Here is a 24,349-nt window from a genome sequence, read left to right as displayed (position 1 = left end):
CTTTGCATAATAAAAGCAGAAAATGTTGCAATGGCAGCATGTGTGGAGAGAGAATCAGAGATAGTTTCTCAGAATTTCTCAACAAAATCCAAACACAGAATTCTCTCCACAGCCTGTCTGAAATCACTGCTAGTTTTAAAGGAGCTACAATAGGGGTGGATCGTTATAACCTTCGATTGCAATATTCTTGGAAAAATACTAAGATGCTCAACCTAAAAACTGCTTGGATTGGAGGGAACATTTGGAAAATGACAGAAATGGGCATCAGGAAGAAACTTTAGGAGCTACTGGTATCTGTATCCAACTCATCTCTATGCCAAGTGATAAGAAATTCTGAGCCGAAAGGTGTCAGCTCATGATAAATGACAGAAAGAGGCAGCTCCAGGGATTAACACAACTATGCCAATAATAGTAAGCCAGCAGCTACCTTTAATGCCAGCCGTCGCTACCCTCCAGTTATAGCATCCTCGTGTCCATATCCAGGCTTAAGAAACTGGCAATTCACCAGTGAGTTTCATCCAAGAGTAACACAGTCAAGTTCCAATCTGATAAATAAGTGTTACACCAGATGAATCCAAATGTCAATAAGAATGGGATGATTTTAAACCAACAGCATAGCAAAGACAATGCAAGGGAATGTTTTTGTTTGAAGACTTGGCCACAGCAGTCATTTGCAGACACATTACATTGGAGCAGAAGCAAGGTTGTCTATTGTAAAAGGGAGTAGCTTATTTTGCGTCAATATTAGTTTTGGTATTTGGTAATTTATTTTATTTCTTTCTACATGAATCTTCTTCCATATATTGAGGAGATGGTGTAATACTGGAGAAGTTCTATGTTGTACCAATTTTTCGTCCCATTTATATAATATGTGTTCAGGTATCTTTTCCCCTATTTTATCTAATTCTAGTCTCGTCCAGTCTGGTTTTTCCCTTGTTTGATAAAAATCTGATAGGTACCTTAATTGTGCGGCTCTATAATAATTTTTGAAGTTTGGCAATTGTAAGCCTCCTTGTTTATACCATTCTGTTAATTTGTCTAGTGCTATCCTCGGTTTCCCCCCTCTCCATAAAAATCTCCTTATTATTTTCTTTAACTCTTTGAAGAATTTTTCTGTCAGTTGTATTGGCAATGCCTGAAATAAGTATAGTATCCTTGGAAAAATGTTCATTTTAATACAGTTTATCCTTCCTATCAGTGTTAGTGGTAGCTCTTTCCAATGCTCTAAATCGTCCTGTAATTTTTTCATTAGTGGATTGTAATTGAGTTTATATAATTGGCCTAGATTTTTGTTTATTTGCACACCTAGGTATCTTATTGCTTGTTTTTCAGGAAGTAGATTCTTATCCTTTGAACAAATGAGAGATAAGTACAATATAACGGGAGATACAGCGCTGGCATATTACCAACTGAGATCCTACTTGAAAGAAAAATTAGGAAGCAACTTGAGTTTACCAGAGGGAAGTAACCTTGAATATGTGATTACAGATACAATGTTAATCAAAAGATTTATAAAAAATATGTATATTAAACTGCAAGAAAAGGAAAATGAGGAAACAAATGGTAAAACTAAACAAAAATGGGAACAAGATTTAAATATAAAGATAAAAAAGGAAACATGGGAGAAGTTATGCTCTGGAACGATGAGAAATACAATAAATACGAGGCTGCGTATGATACAATATAATTGGTTACACAGACTATACATTACACCGCAAAAGTTAAATAAATGGGACCCAACAGTATCTGATAGATGTTTTCGATGTAAAAAAGAAAGGGGAACAACAATTCATGCAATCTGGACATGTGAGAGAGTAGAAAAATTTTGGGATGATCTCAATCAGATATTAAATAAAATAACAGAAAACAATATACCAAAGAATCCAGAGATCTTTCTCCTAAGTAACATAAAAAATAAAGAATTTGGAATTGACTTGGAGGATGCACAAAAAAGATTTGTTAAGATAGCCCTAGCCGTAGCAAAAAAATGTATTATGTCAACCTGGAAATTGGAAGATAATTTGAAAATACAACAATGGTATATAGAAATGAATAAATGTATTCCATTAGAAAAAATAACATATAGTTTAAGAAATAATATTGAAATATTCGAACAAGTATGGGAGCCTTACATTAAATACAATAGCGAAAACCTACCGGGAACAAACATTACCTAAGTTGATGGAAGGAGAAGAAAAGAAAAGAATGGACTCAGTAGAATTTCTGGTGTATTTTTGTTGAATGACAACATTGTCTAACTGAATTAATGCAACCTAGATTGTATAACTAAAATGGATGAGAGGGGGGGGGATGGGGGGGTGGCTTGGGAGGAGGGAGGGGGGAAGGAGAAAAAGTCACTGTAAATGTGTGGAAAAGAAAAAGTGTATATCATGGCTATTGTGATTTATGGTGTGAAAAATAAAAAAATTTAAAAAAAAACATTGGAGCAGAAGGAAACCAAGCCACACAGAAGAGGAGAGGCAGTCTGCTGGGATTACACCAGCCTGTAACAATGGAAAGAACAGGTGACATTCCACGCAGACATAAAATTGCTGGAGGAACTCAGCAGGTCAGACAGCATTCATGGGTAGAAATGGTCCGTCAACATTTTGGATCAGGATCCTTTTTCCAGTATCTGGAGCTTCTGGGTTTCCTGGGTGATATTTCATGCCTTTTGTGGAGCCAACGGCACACCAACTCAATCACAACAAGATAATCCCAACAATTTATTTGCTCCAGGGACTTTCTTGTGAATTCCATGCACCAATCCATTATATTCATGTTCATAAGAATATATTAGAAATATATTAGAATATATTAGAAATGCTAAATGAAATACACCACTGACAAGTTCCTTCACTGCTGCCATCATTATTTACTTTATCAAGGTTTGCCTGAGAATTAGAGCTCACCTGTTTTTGCTGCTTGAGTTTCTCTCACACTTTTGTGTATTGTGCTTACTTTGGTTTTCTCGCTAATAGTTTTTGGGTTCAGGTTGACTGCTGATAGGAATCCACCACCAAATGAAATCAGAAAATTTGCCAAAGATAGGTGAAGCAGTACTAGAACAGGTTCTACTGGAGACAACCTTTGTAGAGGGGAGTGGTACTTCCCTGACTGCAGCATACACGCTTGAGTCAAGTCTCGGCTGCTGAACAGAGAAGAGATTCACACACTCCCCATAGCAGTCAATCAAGGGCATGGCACATTGGCCAATGTATTGGGGCAAGGCAGCTGTGGGCTAATGGACAAGGCCCCTGCTTGTTTGTACTTGTAAAATGTGCACACTCGCCCACCCCAAGCTCTTGATGACGCACAGAATGTTCCCTTGAAGGAACTGTAGCAATCCAAGGAATTCCACAGCTAGGCATCTGACAGGCCAAATATATATTAGTTTTTTTTAAAATGAACCTTCCAACTAAATAATTTCACCATTACTAAAACCTCAAAGTCACCCATGTAATTTTTCCCCAATTTTCCACAACTCCCACTGACATGAAGGGTTGGGCACCTCAGGCTGGGAAATCACTGCCCTAAATTTAATGAGAGACTGAGATATTCTCATCAGTGAAACAGATGAAAGGAGGCAGGTTCAATGTCCCAGGAAGAGCCTAGCTGGAAGGGTTTACCCATCTCATCCTCTTTCAATCAAACAACATTTATGCAAGTTGGCTCAGGAGCAAGCCATTTCAGTAAATGGACCAGCAAGAGATTATTAAATGCTAGCTCCTCACTCCTGCCTGAAAATTGGTATAATACTCTGGTAATGACTGATGGGTGAAGGAAATCATTCAACTTCTGAAGGGTTCCCATGATTTTGCAAGCTCATTACAAGTAAAGAGTCCTTACTATCTCATGCAAATCCCACCTCCTCTGGTTCCTGGATCTGAGAGAGGTATCTCATAGTCTCTTTTATTCTGGTCTTCTTGCTGTAGGACTATCTGCACCATTGCAAAGTCACTTTTATTTCTTGCACGAGGATAACTATGAATATTTATTGATCTCTATCTTTTGAATTCATTGTCTCCTTTTAATTCAAATCATGTAGTTTTTTGTAAAGTACCATTCAGCTGCAGCAAACAAGAATTTTGGTATGTGTGTCCATTATACAATGGATATGGTAATTGTTATCTGCTGTCCAGGCACCATCTCAAGCTCCAACTCTTCTTCCTACATTTGCTCCAACACGATCTCTGTTTGGAAGATTGTACAGCATCCAATGAAAAAGTGGCCACACTGAGTGACCAAGGTACCGGAAGCTGCATGCAGGCAGTGTAAGACTGTGAAAGTAGAGCTTTACCTCATTAGGTTCATCATAGAGTTCTTTTGGTGATCTGCACAGAGTACAGAAACTTTCTCTGTTCATAGCAAGGACTGGGTTATTAATGCTATCCCTAGTAAGCACATTGTTTTCTGCACTCGTGCTCACACACTGGCTCCATCGCACTGCAGATAGTGCTGCTGCCCCACAACTCCTGCAACCAGGGTTCGATCTTGACCTTAGGTGCTCTATGCTTGGAGTTTGCATGCCCTCTCTGTGACCTCCACCTACAAGTGTTTCAGATCCCAAAGACAAGCTGGGTGTCAAGTTAGTTGGCTAACCCTCTGTGCTAGTAGATGATAGAAGAATTGGAGAGATAGACAAGTTCATTGACTTGTGAGACCTAATATGTTCCTGGAAATCAGGAGGGAATGAAGATTGATGAGGAGGGTCTGAAAGCACATATAGACTGGATGGGCTGACCAGTCTTCTATGTCACGAGAAAAATGCAAAATGAAATGGGAAGCTAGCAATGCCAGCCAATCCAAGGTGTCTAATATACCACTTTCTCCTTACTGCTATCAAAGTGGATTAAATCATTCCTTCATGAGTGCAGGGCCTTGCTGTGCTCTCTCTGATCCAGTGCTGATCAGCAAGCTGATAGGTATTACAGAGTTATATTACAGGCAGTTGGAAAGATCTTGTAGTAAGGACGTTGTGTGCCAACGTGGCCTTAACCACCATGGAGAAAACAGTACAAGAGTCAAGTCAAGGGTTAAACAGACATCTCTGGGTAGGTTTTGCCTCAAAATATTGACTACTTTCGCCCTTCCATGGATGCTACCTAACCTGTTGAGTTTCTTCAGCAGCTTGCGCATTTTATCTCTGTAAAACTGTGAGAGTAGAGTTTTACCTCACTGGGGGAAGGGGAAAATTACAAAATCCAGCAGCTGAAGCTGGCCAGTATCAGCCCCCACCCACACTTAATTAACAAGACAAGCAACAAATTAGCTCCTATCCTAATGAGACAGTTCCACAATGGTGCTGGGAAAAGCGGAAGGTGTTGGGCACAAATGATGTTCTGAGCAGCAAGTCTGATAGACAGAAAATCTTTCTAGTCCAACATTATCCAAAAATGATCATAGCAAATATATAAACATACATTTAAATAATTATTGCTAAAGAGAACTTGAATTAATCCACCCTGTTCATGGGACACTATTTTATTCTCATCTTTCAATGGTTGCAGAGTGAAAAAATCTACTGAAGAGCTCATGTAGCAATAATTCTTGGCTCAGTGAAAGGCTTTCCCACCACAGAGAGGTTGAGCAAACAACACAAAACTGCGTCTCACTGGATTCCGATCATCTGCTGCTCAAAGATTCTCTCAGCACAGGAGATCGAGACGATAGACTGCAAGGCACTGCCTTGATTCACTGTGCCACTGCATATCGGGAGGAGGAACGGCACGGTCGCCGATCAGCAAAGCCAGCATGGTTTGTTCACCAGAGAACAACTAACACCATCCTGCTTGAAGTTTTGTATGGAACTCACTGGTTAACAAAAAAAAACTCTGGCACAAAGTCAAGACAGTCCTTTCTTTGCACGTACACTGCAAGTCCTTGACCCACTGCAGTCGGATGCCTGATTATCCAACTTCAAGTTGCATTTGACAAAGGGCTGGTGCATAATTTTTTTTTTGCAAACAATAACTTCTACCAGGAAGAATTATTTGCTTTTACCACCACCAGTGTTAGCTGTGGACGGCAGAATCAAGGCAAACCTGACTCACTCTATGCAGCTGGCAGCTTCAGACAGCTCCCGTCATTGACTGCTCCATGCAGACAACAGAGCTTGCTGGTAGTTCACATCGGAAAATCATTGTAGAGATAAAACTTTCCCACTTTCTGGATCCTAATGACTGTCTTTCAATGATTTGGTGACTCTGTTATCCAACTATATATGAGCAGACTCTTCAACAGGATGAGCTTTCATTCAAAGCTTTTTGGCTCCATGGCAGATTCAGCAGCTTGCTTCAGTGCAAGTGACAAGGAAATGAGTTTTGTAGCTGCAGTTGAAGATTTAGTTGCCCCATTTATACACCAATAAATTCTCCTCCACTGAACCTTATCAAAGTTCTCAGTTCCCTTACCCTGACAGCCACATATAGCCTTACTAATTGCTCTTTATTCGGTCTTCCTCACTTACAGAAAACAGTAGCAATTTGTTTGCCTTAATATATACACCGCCTTTAAATGGTTTAAAAAAAAACAAGTGGCTTCACAGGATTGGACTAAAACTAAAACAGAGAGATGACAATAGGAGCGTTGAATAAGATATTGGAACAGTGTCATAAAGGAAAAGGATGTGAGACTAGGAAATTCAGAGACTTCTAGGGTTTGGGTCTCAGACAGCTGCCAGTCAATAGTGTAAAGGAAGTAGATGATGGCTAAGAAGCCAGAGGTGGAAGAACTGAGATGTTACAAGCTTTATTGGGCTGGAGGAAGGTTGGGAGATGGGCGGAGGGACAAAAGAAGACTACAAACTAAGGAGTTGCTGGTCAATGCATGTCATTAAACACAGCATCAAAAGCAGGCCAGAGTGAGAATTCAGGTACATTTTCAAGTTCAACTAAGCAATCCCCCAGTCTGCTTCTAGTTCCCTTGTGTAGAGGGGGAAGCACCATATGCGGTAAATGCCCCCCAATAGTCTCCAACAAGATGGCACCAATATTGACCTCTCCAATTTCCGGTCACAATCACTTGCTTTCCCCCATCTCTCCAGCTCCCCAGAGCCCCTTCCCATATTTTATCCTATCGGGATCATCTTTCCCTGCCCTCTTCCCTCTATCATATCTCTCCTCCTTTCTCTTCTTTCTCTTCCCATCTATATCCACCTATCACCTGCTAGCCTATGCCCCTCCCACCTCCTTATTGGGCACCTGCCTGATTTTCAGCACTCCTGATGAAGGGCTCAGGCCCGAAACATCGACTGCCTATGGCTTTCCATGAATGCTGCAAATCCTGCTGAGTTTCTCCGGCATTTTTGTGCTTGGCACTAAACCCCAGTGTCTGGAAGACTTCCACAGTAACAAATTACCTTTGGTGATCTGCTGTGGAACCTTGTGTGCTAATTGACTGCTATTGTCACACATTATAACAGTGCCTACATTTCAAAAAGTGCTTCTTCAGCTGTGGAGAGCTTTGGGACATTGTGAGATAATAAAAGCAGCTACCAAAATGTCTTTTTCCTCCTACTTAACCTGCTTTTTCTGATTATTTAAAAACTCTGAGGAGAAAATAAATCCTTCAATGCTTACCGGTAATTTTTTTAAAAATTCATTTTTCACACCCTTATGTCTTGCACCAGAAATACAAATCAATATTTGTGGTTCACACTCATTTGAAAAATCTAGAAAAAAACTTTTTTTTAAAAAAAGAAAGTAAAATAAAAAGGCAAATAAATTGCTGTTATCTTGTCATATATTCACAGGCTTCTGATGTTGCATCACAACAGGGCAATCAGGATTTAACAAGGTCAAAAAACCTTGGTGCAGATCAGTAATGCATTCAGAAACAGTGTTCCAGGTATCAATCAAACAGTGTCACAAGGAGCACGGACACTGACTCACACACAACGATTCCAACTCAAAGTGCAGAGTTGAGAATTGAGAATACCATAAAGCTGTTTCAACTGCAACAGGGAAATTTACCCTTAAAAAGCGCCGAGATACTGGGACTAAAAAAAATACAGCAGCTTTCACTGCATTTATGAAGGAAAACAGAAAGTGCGGCAGAGACGAAGAGAGATCTTCAACTATCTGCAAAGAGTAAGTAGTTCAATGCAATTTCTTGGTAGATTTTAATATTTGGAAAATTTGTGCTGTTGGTTTTAGATTCTTGACAGTTCTGATGAAATGGGATGAACCACTCATGTAGAGGATCAAATTCTTTACAACTTCTTTATGTTTTTAAGCCTCAAGAGCGCAGATCAAAAATTGATGTCTCCCACCACCCAAACTGCCAATATAACGCATTTCCTACCCACCCTTCTCTGCATAGCAGTATTCTGGACGTTAGGAAAGCTACCTCATTATCGCTTGAAAGCCAGCAATGTTCTAGACTAGCTCAGGTCAATATACTCCTTTCGTTGGGGGTGGGGGTGGGGAGGGGGCTGGTAAACGATCAATTCATGCTGATATTTCAACTTAGGAACAGGGGAGTTTCTGCATTGCTGCAGGTGCCTTAAAAGAACCAGAGAACCACAAAACATGACAGCACAGAAACGGGCCCTTTGGACATTCTATGCCAAACTCTTTTTCTGCCTGGCTCCACTGACCTGCACCCATTCCATAGCCCTCCATACATCTCCCAACCATGTACTGTCCAGATTTTTTTTTCAATGTCAAAATTGAGCCCACATTCACCACTTCAGCTGGCAGTTCATTCCATACTCCCACTGATCTCTGAGTGAAGTTACCCCAAATGTTCCCCTTCAACTTTTCCCTTTTCACTCTGAACCCATGTCCTCTAGTTTGTATTTCACCTTTTTCTTTGGCTTGGCTTCGCGGACGAAGATTTATGGAGGGGTAATGTCCACGTCAGATGCAGGCTCGTTTGTGGCTGACAAGTCCGATGCGGGACAGGCAGACACGGTTGCAGCGGTTGCAAGGGAAAATTGGTTGGTTGGGGTTGGGTGTTGGGTTTTTCCTCCTTTGTCTTTTGTCAGTGAGGTGGGCTCTGCGGTCTTCTTCAAAGGAGGTTGCTGCCCGCCGAACTGTGAGGCGCCAAGATGCACGGTTTGAGGCGATATCAGCCCACTGGCGGTGGTCAATGTGGCAGGCACCAAGAGATTTCTTTAGGCAGTCCTTGTTCCTCTTCTTTGGTGCACCTAACCTCAGTGAAAAAAGCCAACTTACCCTGTATCTGTACTCCTCATAATTCTGAAAACCTCTATCAAATCTCCCCTCATTCTCTACACTCCTGGAAATAAAGTCCTAGCCTTTCCCTCAGCACTTCAAGTCCAGGAAACATCCTAGTAAATCTTCTCTGTACTCTTTCAATCTTATTGACACCTTTCCTGTAGTTAGGTGACCAGAACTGCACTCCAAAATTGGCCTCACCAATGACTTGTACAATTTTACCAATAACATCCCAACTCCTCTACTCAATACCTGTACTTTGATTTATGAAGGCCAATATGCCAAAAGCCCCCTTTACGACCCTATCTATCAATGACATCACTTTCAGGGAATTATATATTTGTATTCCAAGATCCCTCTCTACTATCGCATACCTCACTGACCTACCATTTACCATGCATTGCCCTTCCAAAATGCAACATCTCACACTTGTATGTATTAAATTCCATCTGCCATTTTGCAGCAGACCCAAATCCCTCTGCAATGTTTGAAAGTCCACTACACCTCCAATCTTTGTGTCATCTGCAAACTCTCTGACCCAATTTACCCCAATATCATGCAGATAATTGATATGGATGACAAACATTAATGGACCCAGCACTGATCCTTGAGGCACACCACTAGTTACAGGACTCCAGTATGAGAGGTAATCATTCACCACCACTCTCTGCCTTCTCCTGTAAAGCCATTGATGAATCTAGTTTACTACCTCACCATGAATACCAAATGGCTGAACCTTCCTGACTAACCTCCTATGTAGGACCTTGCCAAAGGCCTTGCTAAAGTCCACGTAGATAACATCCATAGCCTATCCTTCATCATCTTTCCTGGGAACCTCCTTGAAAAACTCTATGATTGGTTAAACATGACTTACCACACAGAAAGCTAATGGACGATCTTTAATTGGTCTCTGGCTATCCAAATACTTGTATACCATCTCTTAGATCTCCTCCCAATAATTTATCTACTACAGGCTCACCAGCCCACAACTTCCAGAGTTATTTTTTAAAGACATTTTTATACAAAGGAATAACATGAGCTACCTTCCAGTCCTCTGGCACCTTATGTGTGGCGAAGAATATTTTAAATATATATGCCAGGGCTAATGTAATTTCTACACTCTCCTCCATCAAAGTTCCAAGTGAGTACCTTGTCAGGCCCTGGGGATTTATCCACCCTTTTTTTTTAAGGCAGCAAGCACCTCCTCCAATCTGTACAGGTTCCATGTCATCATCGCTTGTTTGCCTCACTTCCATAGATTCTGTGCCAGTTTTTCCTGAGTAAGTACTGGTGCCACAAAAAAAAATTTAAGTTCTCCCCGATTCTCCTGGCTTCAAACATAGCCAACCACTTTGATCTCCAAGAGGGTCAATTTTGTCCCTTGCTATCCTTTCGCTCCTAAGGAGGTAGAGGCCCTTAGGATTTTCCTTCACCTTATCTGCCAGAGCAACCTCATGTCTTCTTTAAGCCGTCCTGATTTCCATCTTATGCTTTTTCTTGCATTTATTATACTCCTCAAGTATCTCATTTACTTCTTCTTGTCTTTACCTGCTATACACCTCTCTCTTCTTCTTAACTGAATTCCTGATACCACTCAAAAACCAAGGTTCCCTATGCCTGTTAACTTCCCCTTAATCCTTACAGGATCATACAAACTCTATACTCCAAAAACTTCACCTTTGAAGGCCTTCCACTTACCTCTCACATCCTTGCCTGATAACAATCTATTCCAATCCACACTTTCTTGATCCATTCTCATTTCCTCAAAATTGGCCATTCTCCAATTTAGAATCTCAACCAGAGGACCAAATCTATCCTTATCCAGAATTATCTTCAAACTAATGGGATTATGATCACTCGACCCAAAGTGCCACCTGTCCTGTCTTGTTCCCTAAGAGATCGAGTATTGCATTCTCTCTAGTTGGTACCTCAATATACTGATTGAGAAAACTTTCATGAACATATTTGACAAACTCTAACGCATCCAGCCCTTTTACTGTATGGCAGTCCCATTCAATACGTGGAGAGGTGAAATCACCTACCATCACAACTTTGTATCCTGCGGCTGTCTGCTCTATCTCTCTGCAGTTTTGCTCCTTCAATTCCCACCGACTATTGGGTGATCCATAATACAACCCCATTAACATGGTCGATCCAATAATACAACCCCATTAACCTGGTCATAACTTTCCTATTCCTCACTCTGCCCATATAGCCTCAGTAGGTGATCCCTCCTATCTGTCCTGCCTGAGGACAGCTGTGATATTTTCTCTGGTGAGCAATGCTATTCTTCCCCATTTCATTCCTCCCAGTTTATTGTGTTTGAAACAATGGAACCCTGGAACATTGAGCTGCCAGTCCTGCCCTCCCCCAACCAAGTTTCACTAAAGGCCACAATGTCATAATTCCACAAGCCAATCCACGCTCTAAGCTCATCTGCCTTTCCTACAGTACTTCTTGCATTGAAATAAGATGCATCCAAGAGTATTATTTCCAACACACAACCCTTTGATTTTTGTTTTTAATTGCATTCTTAACATCATTTTTACCTTCCTCCAATTCACCATCTCTGCTCTGGCCCTCGAGCTCCCACCCCCCTGCAAATCTAGTTTAAACCCCCTGGAACAGCACTAGCAAACCTTCCTGCAAAGAGATTAGTCCTCATCCAGTTTGGAATCGAACAACGCTGCCAGTACAGGTTCCACCTTTCCTGGAAGAGAGATCTAGAAACCTGAAGCCTTTCTTCCTACACCATTTCTTTTGCCACAAGCTAAGTGGCGTTACCTTCCATTTCTAACCTTACTAGCATACAGATGGGTGGCAAATCAGAGACCACAACCCTGGTGTTCTTGTCCTTCAACTTCACACCCAACTCTCTGACCTCATTACCCTTCCTACCTACATCATTAGACCACGGTATCTGGAAGCTCACCCTCCCTCTTAAGTAGGTCGTGAACTCAGTTTGAGATATTCCAGACCCTGGTATCTGGGAGACAACATACCATTCAGGATATCAATCTTTTCTGCAGAAGCTCTCATCCTCTCCCCTAACTACTGAATCCCCTATCATTACAACTTGCCTCTTCTCCTACCTTCCTTTCTTAGCCATAGGGCCAAACTGTGTGCCAGAGACCTGACTGCCTTGGCTTGCCCCTCTCAACAGTATGCAGTTGCAACACAGAAAGAACACTTTCAGCTATTCTCTCCTGTCCATTCAAGACATCCCATCGCAGCGTTTTTAGATAGAGCAGAGGAATACTCGCTATCGCAGGGGTTCCCAACCTTTTTGCTCCTCTGTTCCCCTTGGGGATTTTTATAGGTTCCTGTGTACCCCTAAAAATTAAGGATAAAAAAAACGACATTGTGCAATCTGACTGCAGATTACAATACCATGTATTGTACAGTAGTGGTTATTCTCTCAGACCCAATGTACCCCCTGAAAAGTGCAAATGTACCACTGGGGGTACATATATCCCAGGTTGGGAACCCCTGCGCTATCGTATCTCGTCAACATCATGGAAGGTCCAGTCGTAGAACCATAGAACACTACAGCACAGAAAACTGGCCATTCAACCCTTCTAGTCTGTGCTGAAATATTATTCCACTAATCCCATTGACCTGCACCCAGTCCACAACCCTCCAGATCTCTCTCATCTGTGTATCTATCCAATTTATTCTTAAAACTTAAGAGTGAGCCCACCTTTACGTCAGATGGCAGCTCGTTCCACACTCACCACTCTGCGTGAAGAAGTTCCTCTGAATCTTTCCCCTTTCACCCTAAAGTCATCTCCTCTCATATTTATCTCTCCTAATTCAAGTGGAAAGAGCCTACTCTCATTTACTCTGTCTATACCCCTCATAATATTGTAAACCTCCTATCAAATCTCCCTTCATTCTTCTATGCTCTAAGTAATCAAGTCCTAAACTGTTTAATATTTCCCTGCAACTTAACTCCTGAAGAATCAGCAACATTCTAGTAATCTTCTTTGCACTCTTTCAATCTTACTGATAGTCTTCCTGTAGTTTAACAAACAGAACTGCACACAATACTCCAAATTTGGCCTCACCAATGTCTTACGCAACCTCACCATGACATACCAACTCTTATACTCAATACTTTGATTTATGAAGGCCAAGATGCCAAATGTTTTTTTTAACAACCCTGTCTACCTGTGACACTACTTTCAGGGAATTATGTATCTATATTTCCAGATCCCTTTGTTCCTTCCCACTCTTCAGTTCCCTACCATTTACTGCGCATGTCCTACCTCGGTTTGTCGTCACCACATTTCATTCTGCGGGTCCTTGCTGTGCACAAATTGCCCCTGCTGCTATAGTGGCTGCACTTCAAAGACTTACCATCAACTGTGGAGAACCGCTATATCCTTCAGTCATGAATTGTGCTAGACATATACCTGCTAGCCCAGAGACCTGGGCTATCAATCCATGAAATTATTCATTTCAACAATGTGGCCAGTGCTGGTAAGTGAAATACTTGTGCCTGTCGCAGATGGTTGTTTGCTACAACTGAGAGCGTGCTGATCCAAACAGGGGCAGTTATGTGCCAACCATGATCTTGATGGATTGCTGTCACGTAGAAGCCAGATTGAACACATTCCTTTTCCCAAAGAACAGAGTGAGACAGTTGGGAGAAGGGGATTGAACTGAACAACAATCTGAGAACTTAAATGATCACTTCTATAAAACCAATCATTTATTTAAAAAGAGTGAATTCACAATCTCAAACCAATTTAACGAAATTACCAGTCCAGTCTCTGGATGATCAACAGAGAAAATGCAATAGTTAAGCTGCACGAATCTTGGAAGGAAACATTAAAAAAATATCAACATCAATTTCTAATTCTTTCAAGATTAATTACATGTTACAGACAGTTTTAATAAAATATGGATATTCAAGTTCCCAAATTTCAGCCTCTGTGCCCAGGCATTTTGTACACCAGGATAGAATAGATGCTTTAAGCATATGGTCTCCATATAACAGCTATAGTGTGCATCAAGCCAGATTATTTAGTGGGCATGGTCAATACAACTAGGGTCAGGATACTGGAATGAAAATTTGTCTAATCAACACAGTTCCTAGACTTCTTAAAAACAGAGCCCAACTAATTTTCAACTTGTCAAAATCAGAAAAAGTGATGGAGTTATACTTAAAGCTTGGATTTAAAAAGGAAGGTTCTCAGAGATTGTGATTGTTTTCAGTACTAGATGGAGATTTAACAGGAATGTTCAAAGTCAGATTCTGATAGAGTAAATAAGATAAAATTGCTTTCACTGGCAGCTGGGTCAATAACCCAGAGGAGAGATTTAAAATAATTTGCAAAGAAACCTTGAGAGAAAGGAGGAAAATATGTTTACAAAGCAAGTTGTTCTGATCCAAAATATACTGCAGGAAAGGGTTGATTGGTGGAGGCAGGTTCAATAGAAACTTTTGAAAGGGTACTGAATAGAAAACTGAAAAGAATAGCTATGCGCGAAGGTGAGGGGCAAGATGAATGCAGTGACTTGCTCTTTCAAAGGTTCCTTCAGTACTATCACTGGATAGTCAACTTTATTGAACAAATGACACTGCACTGAAATGGGCAAACAATGAGTCCTGAGATGCTAGAAAACTGGAGCAACACACCAAGCTTCCATGGATGCTGCCTGACCTCTCACTGAGTTCTTTCAGCACTTGGTGTGTTAATACACTAGACCGACAGTCACCATTCTATCATCTAGATAGTAACATTTCGTTACTTAGCCTAAGACATGACTGTGTCGAGTTTTATTTGCTTTGATAAGCCAGAGAGATCCAGGTTGTCACTTCAGTGCAACACTGAACACAAAATTGGTAACTTGCAATGTAACCGCCGCAAAAATCTCTCTCTACTTTTGGCTTCATTCACACTGGATAGCATGAAATTCCAGAAATGTTCTGTATTTCAAGCCCGTCATGACTTCCAACCATTCCATGTCTATGAATAGTATTTATAACTGGCTTGTTTTCTAATTGCACAGCAATTTGTTTATGTAAGAAGATTGATATACATTGTTGACAGAGCCTGGGGGCCTCAGTGCTCTGAAATGGTGAGGGAACTGTGCAGATGGCTGCTCAAGCTGCCATTTCCCACACAGTCACCTTGACTGAGAAAACTGACAGCTAGTTGAAAATTATAGGATACCAACAAATCGATGGAGATTTTAATATCCATTTCAGACATACAAATGCATCTGCAGCAAAGCTATAAATTTCAAGGCCTGTTCATCCTCAGACTCATGCAAAATGTCCTACGCGTGCTCCTGGTTAAGCAGTGCATCTAGGGCTTTCTATTTTATCAATGTTCTCCTGGTGTATGGAACGGGGTGCTAAAGGAGGTGGATGCAGCTACAACACTTAAAAAAACATTTGAATGGGCATGTAGATATGAAAGAGCCAAACACAGGCAAAGGAGATTAGCTTAGAAAAGTTCAGTGCAGAAAATGCTGGAAAAACTCAGCAACTAAAAGGCAGTCAACATTTCAGGCCGAGTGTCCTTCTGCAGACTTTGACAAGTACTTTGGCCAGCATTGTTGAGATGGACACAAGGGCTTGTTTTTCTGCTCCTCAACTCTACGAGTCTATGCCTTACAGATTTCAGATTTATTGTCAGAGTACATACATGACATCACATATAACCCTGAGATTCTTTTTCTCTGTGGGCCAGGCAGAATTATCACTTATTGGTAGTGCAAAATAAAACTGTACACAGCATGTACATGTAAACAAATAAACAGCTGTAAACAGATAATGAATGTATACAAACTGACTGCAATACATCATTTTTTTTTTAAATCAATAAAGTGCACAAGTAAGAGTCCTTAAATGAGTCTCTGATTGAGTTTGTCCTTCAGGAGTCTGATGGTAGAGGGGTAGCAGCTGTTCCTGAACCTGGAGGTGCGAGTCTTGAGACACCTATACCTCTTTCCTGATGGTAGCAGTGAGAACAGAACATGTACCAGGTGGTGGAGATCCTTGATGCTGCTGCAGTGTTCCCTGTAGATGTACTCGATAGTGGGGAGAGTTTTTTCCTGTGACATCCTGGGCTGTGTCCACAACCTTTTGGAGGGCTTAATGTTCAGGGGTATTGGTGTCCCTATACCAGACTGTGATGCAGCTGGTCAGCACACTTTCCACCACACATTAATAGAAATTTGCCAGAGTTTCTGGCGTCATTCCAAACCTCTGCAAACTCCTGAGGAAGTCGAGGTGCTGACGTGCTTTCTTCCCAATGCCATTGTGTTTGGTCCAGGAAAGATCCTCCGAGATAGCAACTCCCAAGAACTTAATCACCCAATTCTACCCTCATGTATTCTTGATAAAATACAACAACCGGTATCTCATTGGCATTTCCCAAGATTCCCTTATCATCTCTCCTTCTCCACCATTTAATCCTTGGTCAAAGCCTACCTGTTTTCACAAAGTTTGCTTATCCACTCTAATATATGGCTGTTGTGCCAGAGACTCGAACACAAAATCCAGGTTCTCACCTCATTATCAATGAAGTTCTCGTGTCACATGAAGTTCAACATAGGCTCAGTTGAGCTCTGTTACCTGATCATGATTATTATTTCTTTTGAGGGTAAGTGAGGGAGGAGTTGCAACAAGTGACTTCAAAACAAATTTTAAAATAACAGGCAGGTTTACGTTCAAAATTCCAGGATACAATGAAGGTAAGGAAAGAAAAGTGGTGCAATGCCCATATTAATTGAAGAAGATATCACAGTGTCAGAATGAAGGGATACTCTTAAGTGTCAAATATAGCGTTGTTTGGTTGGAGTTAAGAAGCAAGAAGACTTATTATGGTGGCTAGAGTATTTTATCAGCCAGAAAACTGTAAGAGATAAAGGAACAGAGATTTTTTTTTAAAAACAGAATTGGGGAGTTGTAAGCAAGAAAACTTCAATTGCCCCAATATTGTTGAAGAGGAAAAGAGTGCAATTTTCCAAAATGTGTACAGGCAAACACCCTCTATTGATGCATTTCTGACAAAAGAAAAAAGGAGACATTATGATTCTGAGGAACAGGGAAGGTCAGATATGCCAAACACCAGTGACCATCAGTCATAGGTTTTAGATTAACAAAAGAGGCAAGGGGCACATCCAAAACAGAACTAAATAGGAGCAGAGGAGAACTAATCTCAATGGGATAAGAAGGGACTCAGCAAGGATTGGGAACAATCTATTGTCAGCTGAAAAGGGCAATTTGAGCACAAACTGGTTAGGTTCTCACAAGGGAGGGTTGGGGGAGCGGGTGAGGGAGTGAGGAAAGCAAAGCCAGTACTCCTTGGATCACAGAAGAGGTGTTGATGCAAGAAAAAAAAGAGAATAATTTCAGTGAATATGGAGATCTCAGAGGAGAAGTGAAAAGGAATGACTACACAGGGAAAGTATGAGAACAGAACAACATTTAATGTGAACAGAGATTAAAGACACCTTCTGCAGACATGCAACTTGTCAGTGAATAGGTGGGCCCCATCAGGGTGATGGAGAGACAAAAAGCATAGCTGAAATACTTCATCAAGGAAGAGTCTGCTGCCAAAATTTCAGTGGAACAGGAGTAGAGATAATGGATAGAGAGAAGATTGATAAGGAGGACTACCAGAAACACTAGCTCTGCTTAAAATAAACAAGTCACCAGTTTTGGATGGGATGAATCCTAGATACAACTCTCCTTCCAGCCCTCGCTAGACACAAAAGAGATGCCTGAGAACCAAAAAATGATCATGACAAATGGATACAGGGACAAGCTACAACAGGACAATTTGCTTAACCTCGGTATGGGGGAGTTTTATAAAAAACAGTAATCAGGGAAAGTATAGGAGAGCACTGGGAGATGGTCAAGTTGATAAAGCAGAACCAGTATACATTTGTTAAAAAGCAAATTCCTCTTTGACCTGAATGAATTTAATCGATGAGGTAACAGCAAGAAACAGAGATTGTCTACATGCCTTTTCAAAATGCTTTAGATCAGGGGTGTCAAACTCAAATTCACAGAGGGCCAAAATTAAAAACTTGGACTAAGGCATGGGCCAAACTAAATATTTATTAAAAATTTTCAACAACATCTGTATGTTTTCTCTTCTTTCAACATATGTAATGTTAAACTTTTTCTTATTAAAATAAATGTTTAATAATAGTTTTGGTTAAACTCTGTCCAGAAGAAGCATTAACAAATGAGAAATAAAATATTCAATAAATAATATTTCTCTATCGCCTTTAAGCCCCTTTTAAATGGTTTTTTTTTTTCACAAGCCAACAAGTCAAAAAAATAACAACTTGCTTCAATGACAAACAGGATTGTCTTTTAAAATGATGAACAGAAAGTCTGGCTCCCACCTGTCTTGAAAGGTCCTGTTTTCTGTCTTTCGTTTGGCCATTTTTCGTAAGGGGTTTATTACACGTGAGTTGGGCGACAGGTCACAGATGCTAATGAAAGTAAAGAGAGGAGGTGGGGGCGATTTGCGGGCTGACGCCAACGCATTTGCAAAGCATTCTGGGATTTGTAGTATTAGCTGTGCATGCGCTATACTGGCGCGGCGGCCAGCGGGTCAGCTCTAATACATATTTGATATGATCTTGCAGGCCAAATATAATTATATCACAGGCCAAATTTGGCCCGCGGGCCTGAGTTTGACATCTGTGCTTTAGATAATCAATCTCTGGCTAACTCAACCAATTGAATTGAAGGCTCAGCACCAACATGGACAGGAGCAATTGAAAGGCAGGAAACAGGTACATGTTGGTTTTTCAGACAGGAGAATGGTAGACAATGGTATTGGTGTTGCCAAAAGACTAGTGCTAACACCAATATTAATGACCTAATGATAAATTACCATGATAAAGCTCTAAATCTACAGATGCCACAAAGTTCCTAACTGTAGGACAAATGAACCATAGAACAGGCCCTTCAGCCTTCTAGTCTGGGTCAAACTATTAATCTACCTAATTCCACTAATTTGCACCCAGTTCATAGCCCTTCACACACCTCATAGCCACGCAGCTGTCCAAATTGTTCTTAAATGTTAAAACTGACCCTGCATTCACCACTTCAGCTGGCAGCTCATTCCACAAAATGAGAAAAGGCAGCAAAAACATACAAAATAGAAGCAGGAAACAAGAAGAGCATGCATTTATGAGACATCTTCATTGGATCATGGAATGCCAGCCCAGATTTTGGTGCTTAATCTCCAGAGTAACAGTGTTTGGACTCGGAGGCAAGAGTCACACTGATGGAGCTGCAGATGACACAAGCGGACTTGTGGTGAAGATTTGGAGCAGAGGAAGTTCAGTTGACCGTAAAAACACAAGGCAGAGAAACTCAGCAAGTAAAACAGTGTACATTATATAACAAAAGTAAAGATACATAACCATCCTTTCAGGCTGGAGTCCCTCATCAAGGTATGGAAAAGTGTCAGCAGGCTATTACTAGTTCAGCTGTCCACCAAGTAAATCATACAAATTCATCCAAAATAGCTTTTCCAGACTTGGGGGTGCTAGTCAAAACTGGTCAACATATTTTGGGTAGCAAGGATATTGAAGGAAATGGAACCAAGAGAATTAGGCAAGATCTAACTGAGGGCAGTACAGGCAACCGAATGATCTACTTCAGCTCTGAAAATGTTTTTTTCTTCCATTAGTCATCAGCCAAACTCATCCATAATCCTTGCTCTTTTCAGATACTGTCTATAGCATCTGTAGAACATAAAACATAGAATAATGTAAAGCATGGCACTGTGAGGATGTACACAATACTAAATCAATACATCTGAATTGTCTCATTGTTACATACTCAGACAGCAGCAACAGAAATTACCCAAGACAGTGTTATATTTAAAATAAAAGTTTTATTATTAATTACCAATAATATAACACCTTATCTAGAGAGGCAGAAAGAAAGAGACAGACAGACAGATATCCAAGACCAGGCCCAATTCTGGAACATCACTTCCAAATCCTGTCTCAGAAATCCAGTGTTGACACGAAGACTCTTAAATTGATGCAAAGAAGTCTTTACGAATGAGATGGGTGACTAGGGTGACAGATTGTTAAAAAACTCATGAGATCCTTGTTGAGTCACTTCCCAAGGCGAGTGGTAGTCAAAACTTTTCTTGGTGTAGGGGAAGCAAGTGGCGTTCACAAAGCTTCCAGAACCCTTTTGTGGGTCAGCTGGAATGACCGTAACAATGGTCACGATGGGGTTTAAACAATTTCCCTTCAGAAGTGACCTTTCCTTTGGCCATGGTGGGATTCAACAAGTCCCCTTCAAAAGTGATTTTCCTTTGGTCAAGGTGTGACGCACTAATCACCCTTCAAAAGTGACCTTTCCTTTGGACAAGGTGGGGTATACTCATTCTCCTTACAGAATGAATATACCCCACCACACGTCTCCACTTCATCACAGTATCCCTTCAAACAGATGCTTCTCAAAGTGCTGCTTCCTTAAAATGGCCCCTGAACAAACAGAATATTATTTATTTAATATGTTGTCACATTGTCTCTGCACCTGTGTTCCAGGGCCTTCCTCACTCTTCAGAAGTAGTAAATTTGAGTATACGCTGTCCTGAGCCTGTCAGCTCACAGCCAGTCTACAAAGGTTGTAGGGTTTGCAGCTTGATTTGTTCTCTTAAAGTCACAGTCCCACTCAAATGAAAATTAACTGGGAGCACATAATACATAAAATCAACCCTTCTAGTGATCTTGGAAGATACAATTCAAATGTAATCCATAGAAATTCTTATGCAAGTTAGATATCTACCTAGAGGAACAGGATTCTGCTGTCATAAAATCATGTTGGATGAATTATTGTCACGTAATACTACATTTAGAACGTAACATTCATGAAATTCTTTAAGTTTTGTTGGAAGAGCTACAAATTATTCCTTTTCATAGTAATGTATCCTCTTTACGCACCACAGTTATGAAATATATAGTGCATTTTACAACTGTGTAGGTGTATTGAGTACTAATAAAACCAGACCTTTCTTTTAAGTTAAGGTCAGTTTAAAACTGTGAATTTTGCACAGCTTCAATATAATACAAGTTAGCACTTTAACTGCTTGGGGTGAATAGAAAGATCCCACCCTGAATGAACAAATTACCAAAAGACAGGTCATGCAACTAAAGTCTTTTTTGCAGGCAAAAAAGAATGTTTTAACTTTAACCTGTTTAAAACATAAAGGAACTGCCGACACTGAAAATCTAAAATAAAACACTCAGCAGATCAAACAGCATCTACAGAGAAACAGAGTTAACTCTTTGATGAGAGGTCATCCAACTGAAAAGTTAATTCCATGTTTCTCTGCACAGTTACGACCCAGGTTAGGCATACCTAACCCAGTTGCTTATATTTGACTTGAACCTCATGTCAGGGTGGGAGTAAGCCATTACAACCCAGTATGGCATACCAGTAAGAAAGTGGCTGGAACCTTCAAGCAGATTACTGTACCGGTAAGAAAGTCAAGTTACTTTCACCCTTCCTCATGTCATGATGATGTTCAAACATTTTTCCCCACTGTTCACCACCAAGCAGCATCAACTACGGAAATATGACTTTGCTGGTAGAAAGGCAGCTGAAAAATAATTCTCTGGGAGAGAGAAGGTCTCTCACCTGGTTTTGGTGCAGTTCAAGTCCTCAATGCCCATTTCTAAATCTCCTCCATCACCCATGTAAAAGTTAACATTTTGCCTCACTGATCAATTTTCAGGTTGCAAAACCAGTTTTTATTGCTTTAAAGTAGTTTTAGAAGTTCAGATGAATAGTTTTTAAGGAGGGCACAGAAGCCAAGGAGGGTGATAAAAGAGCAAAGAGGAAATAGTTGCAAGGCTGAAAAAAAATCAAAAAAAGTATTCTATAGACACAGAAGTGATTCTAACAGACCTGTCACAGAATCCACAGGTTTGGTTGTATTTATTTCAGACTTCCAGCATTCAAAGTATTTTGCTTTGGAGTAGGCAAATTAACAGCATTCAACACGCTTGACTTTGGCAGGTAGTAATATGGTTATAAAAGTCTACGACAAAAAGTAAAAGCATTGAGGTATTATGCATGCCAAATTTATGGTAAAGACTTTTCCCCCTTACAGCACAATCGCCAGCAATGGGGAAAATAGACCAGTGCTCCACAATACCATTCCTCCTAAGGTTTGTGGACCTATCGTCACTTGGCTCCTGTTACAAACTGATTAACACCAGCATAGCACCCTGGTTGTATTATAACAGATATGATTCTTGGATTCCCATGTGGTACATCTACACATTCTGAGAAGCCTAGATTACCTAGATTTTTCCCAATATGAGTTCAGGAAGTGGTGATATGACCAGTCTCCTAAGGACACATTTGTGACTGACAGCATAAAGTAAAAGTCTATTGGAACCAAGGCACAGCTGAATGAAAGGCGCTTTTTGCCAAACACCAGTAAATGGTAAATTCTCAACCCTTAATTAATCTTCGGTATAGTTCTCAGCAGGTGACAATAATTTATTGCCATCTTATACATTAAACTAGATTGTGTGCTCATCTCTCTCTCTCGTTAGACCCAACATTTGGGAGAATGCAGCCTACAGCAACCTGGCCCTTTCTAGCATTGTTAGGAGTGTAGATTATATAAAGCAGTATTGTGTGGTTGAAGAGAAAGAACTTCAATTTTTTTTAATTAGTGACTTATGTCAGAAATTCAGTCAGCAGGTGAGAGATATTTTTGAGAGGTCGATTCTGTAAAACACACACTTATCGTTTATCATTAGCCAGAATATTGGAGAACAGAAGCCTGTTCTCCTCCATAAAATTTGTACCGCTATCCAGAGAGTACCCAATTTTCACCACATCCTGTAATAACCTGACATAACAAGAACCATTAGCCTCAAATACAAGTTAACTATTGAAGGCATCAATTGCACTTTGCATAACAGTTAAAATGTTTTTATAACACATCTTGCAAGATTTGCACACAAGTTTATTTCTGAATGGGAACCTGCAGATGAAATTGGTAACAGGTCCCCAAACATAAACTTCTTCTGCTGAGCAACAAGTCAAGTTGATAAATTGCTGAAGTGCCTTCTGTCAAAACTGCAGTCATGTAGGTCAAGGCATCATGGTTCTTTCGGCACCCTGCTACTGGGCTTTCTGTCCCAGATCGATCAATGCATGCAGTTGTAACCAGCAGAAAACCATTTTGGCATCCAACTCCTCCCACCCTGTCCTCATTTATACCCCCACTCTCCAACCCAAATCATTCTTTTTGACCTACCCATGCTGCTCGATCTGCAGTCTTGTATTTTTTGGCAGTCTTGATAAAGGCTTCAAACCCAAAGCTTCAACTCTCTATTCCCTCCTAGATGCTGCAGGACCAGCTGAGCTCTCCCTTTTTTTTTGGTCTAGTTTCCAACATCTGTATTCTCCAGGTATGTCCAGTCTCAGGCATATATATTATCTGGCCTATGGCAGGGTCCACTTATCTCTCCCAAACCCACTCTTATCTGCAGAGGCAATATGACCTACAAATTTGGCTTCAAATTGTCAAGGATCCTTCCAATGTAAATTACAACCCAGCCCATACCAGACTAACCAAATAGATATATTCAGTTCAAACCAAATCAATGCTACCTTACTATCAAAGAACTGAATTGTGACAAGTATCTCTGACAAGCACAAAGACTAAAAAAAATTCAAAGTCTATTAAAAATATTGTTGGAAATGTTAGAAAATAAAAATGTAAAAGAACTGCAAAACAACCAAGACAAATACACTTAACTTGACATTTTAATGCATAAAAATTTAATGAGTTAAAAGCTCCCTTGGAGCCAACTCAGCAGGGAGATTCCCTGCTGTAGGAAGTTTCTGCTCTACCCGAAAGTGAGTGGCAAGTATTGATCAAGGATAGGAATGATTCAGAATGCTAACGGTGATGCCCTTACCAAGTTACAGATATCCACAGGAAAACAATCAATAAGCTTTGTGGGAATCATATTACAGTCTGCAGCTCTGGTCATCGTGACCCATCTAACTAAGGTTTCTAATCCATGGAGTCTTACAACCAACAAGGGGAATAATTTGGTTTTCTTATTGGAGATGATCATCGTCTGGCAATGTTATCTCCCAATTATCAGAACATTGCCTGTGCTGTTTCAGA

The 24,349-nt window shown here is 40.5% G+C and overlaps 2 protein-coding genes across 5 annotated transcripts in view; one reads left to right on the top strand and one right to left on the bottom strand.

The window, feature by feature from the left end:
* wwc3 (WWC family member 3) overlaps positions 1 to 24,349 on the bottom strand; it is a 180,362-nt gene that overhangs the window by 121,239 nt on the left and 34,774 nt on the right. The window lies entirely within an intron of this gene.
* Positions 7,838 to 24,349, top strand: part of LOC138738806 (putative claudin-24) — an 82,012-nt gene continuing 65,500 nt past the window's right edge. Inside the window, exon 1 of one of the 2 annotated variants that reach the window (XM_069889763.1) lies at positions 7,838 to 8,090. Coding sequence is in view for 1 of the 2 variants with exons in the window: in XM_069889762.1 (XP_069745863.1) it covers positions 8,032 to 8,090 (59 nt within the window). In the remaining variant the exon portion in view is untranslated. The remainder of the gene's footprint in view (positions 8,091 to 24,349) is intronic. The other variant, XM_069889762.1, reaches the window with a different exon arrangement.

The sequence above is a fragment of the Narcine bancroftii genome, chromosome 7 (assembly GCF_036971445.1).
Source record: "Narcine bancroftii isolate sNarBan1 chromosome 7, sNarBan1.hap1, whole genome shotgun sequence".
NCBI classification, from domain to species: Eukaryota; Metazoa; Chordata; class Chondrichthyes; order Torpediniformes; family Narcinidae; genus Narcine; species Narcine bancroftii.
This window is presented reverse-complemented; position numbering and strand designations above follow the sequence as displayed.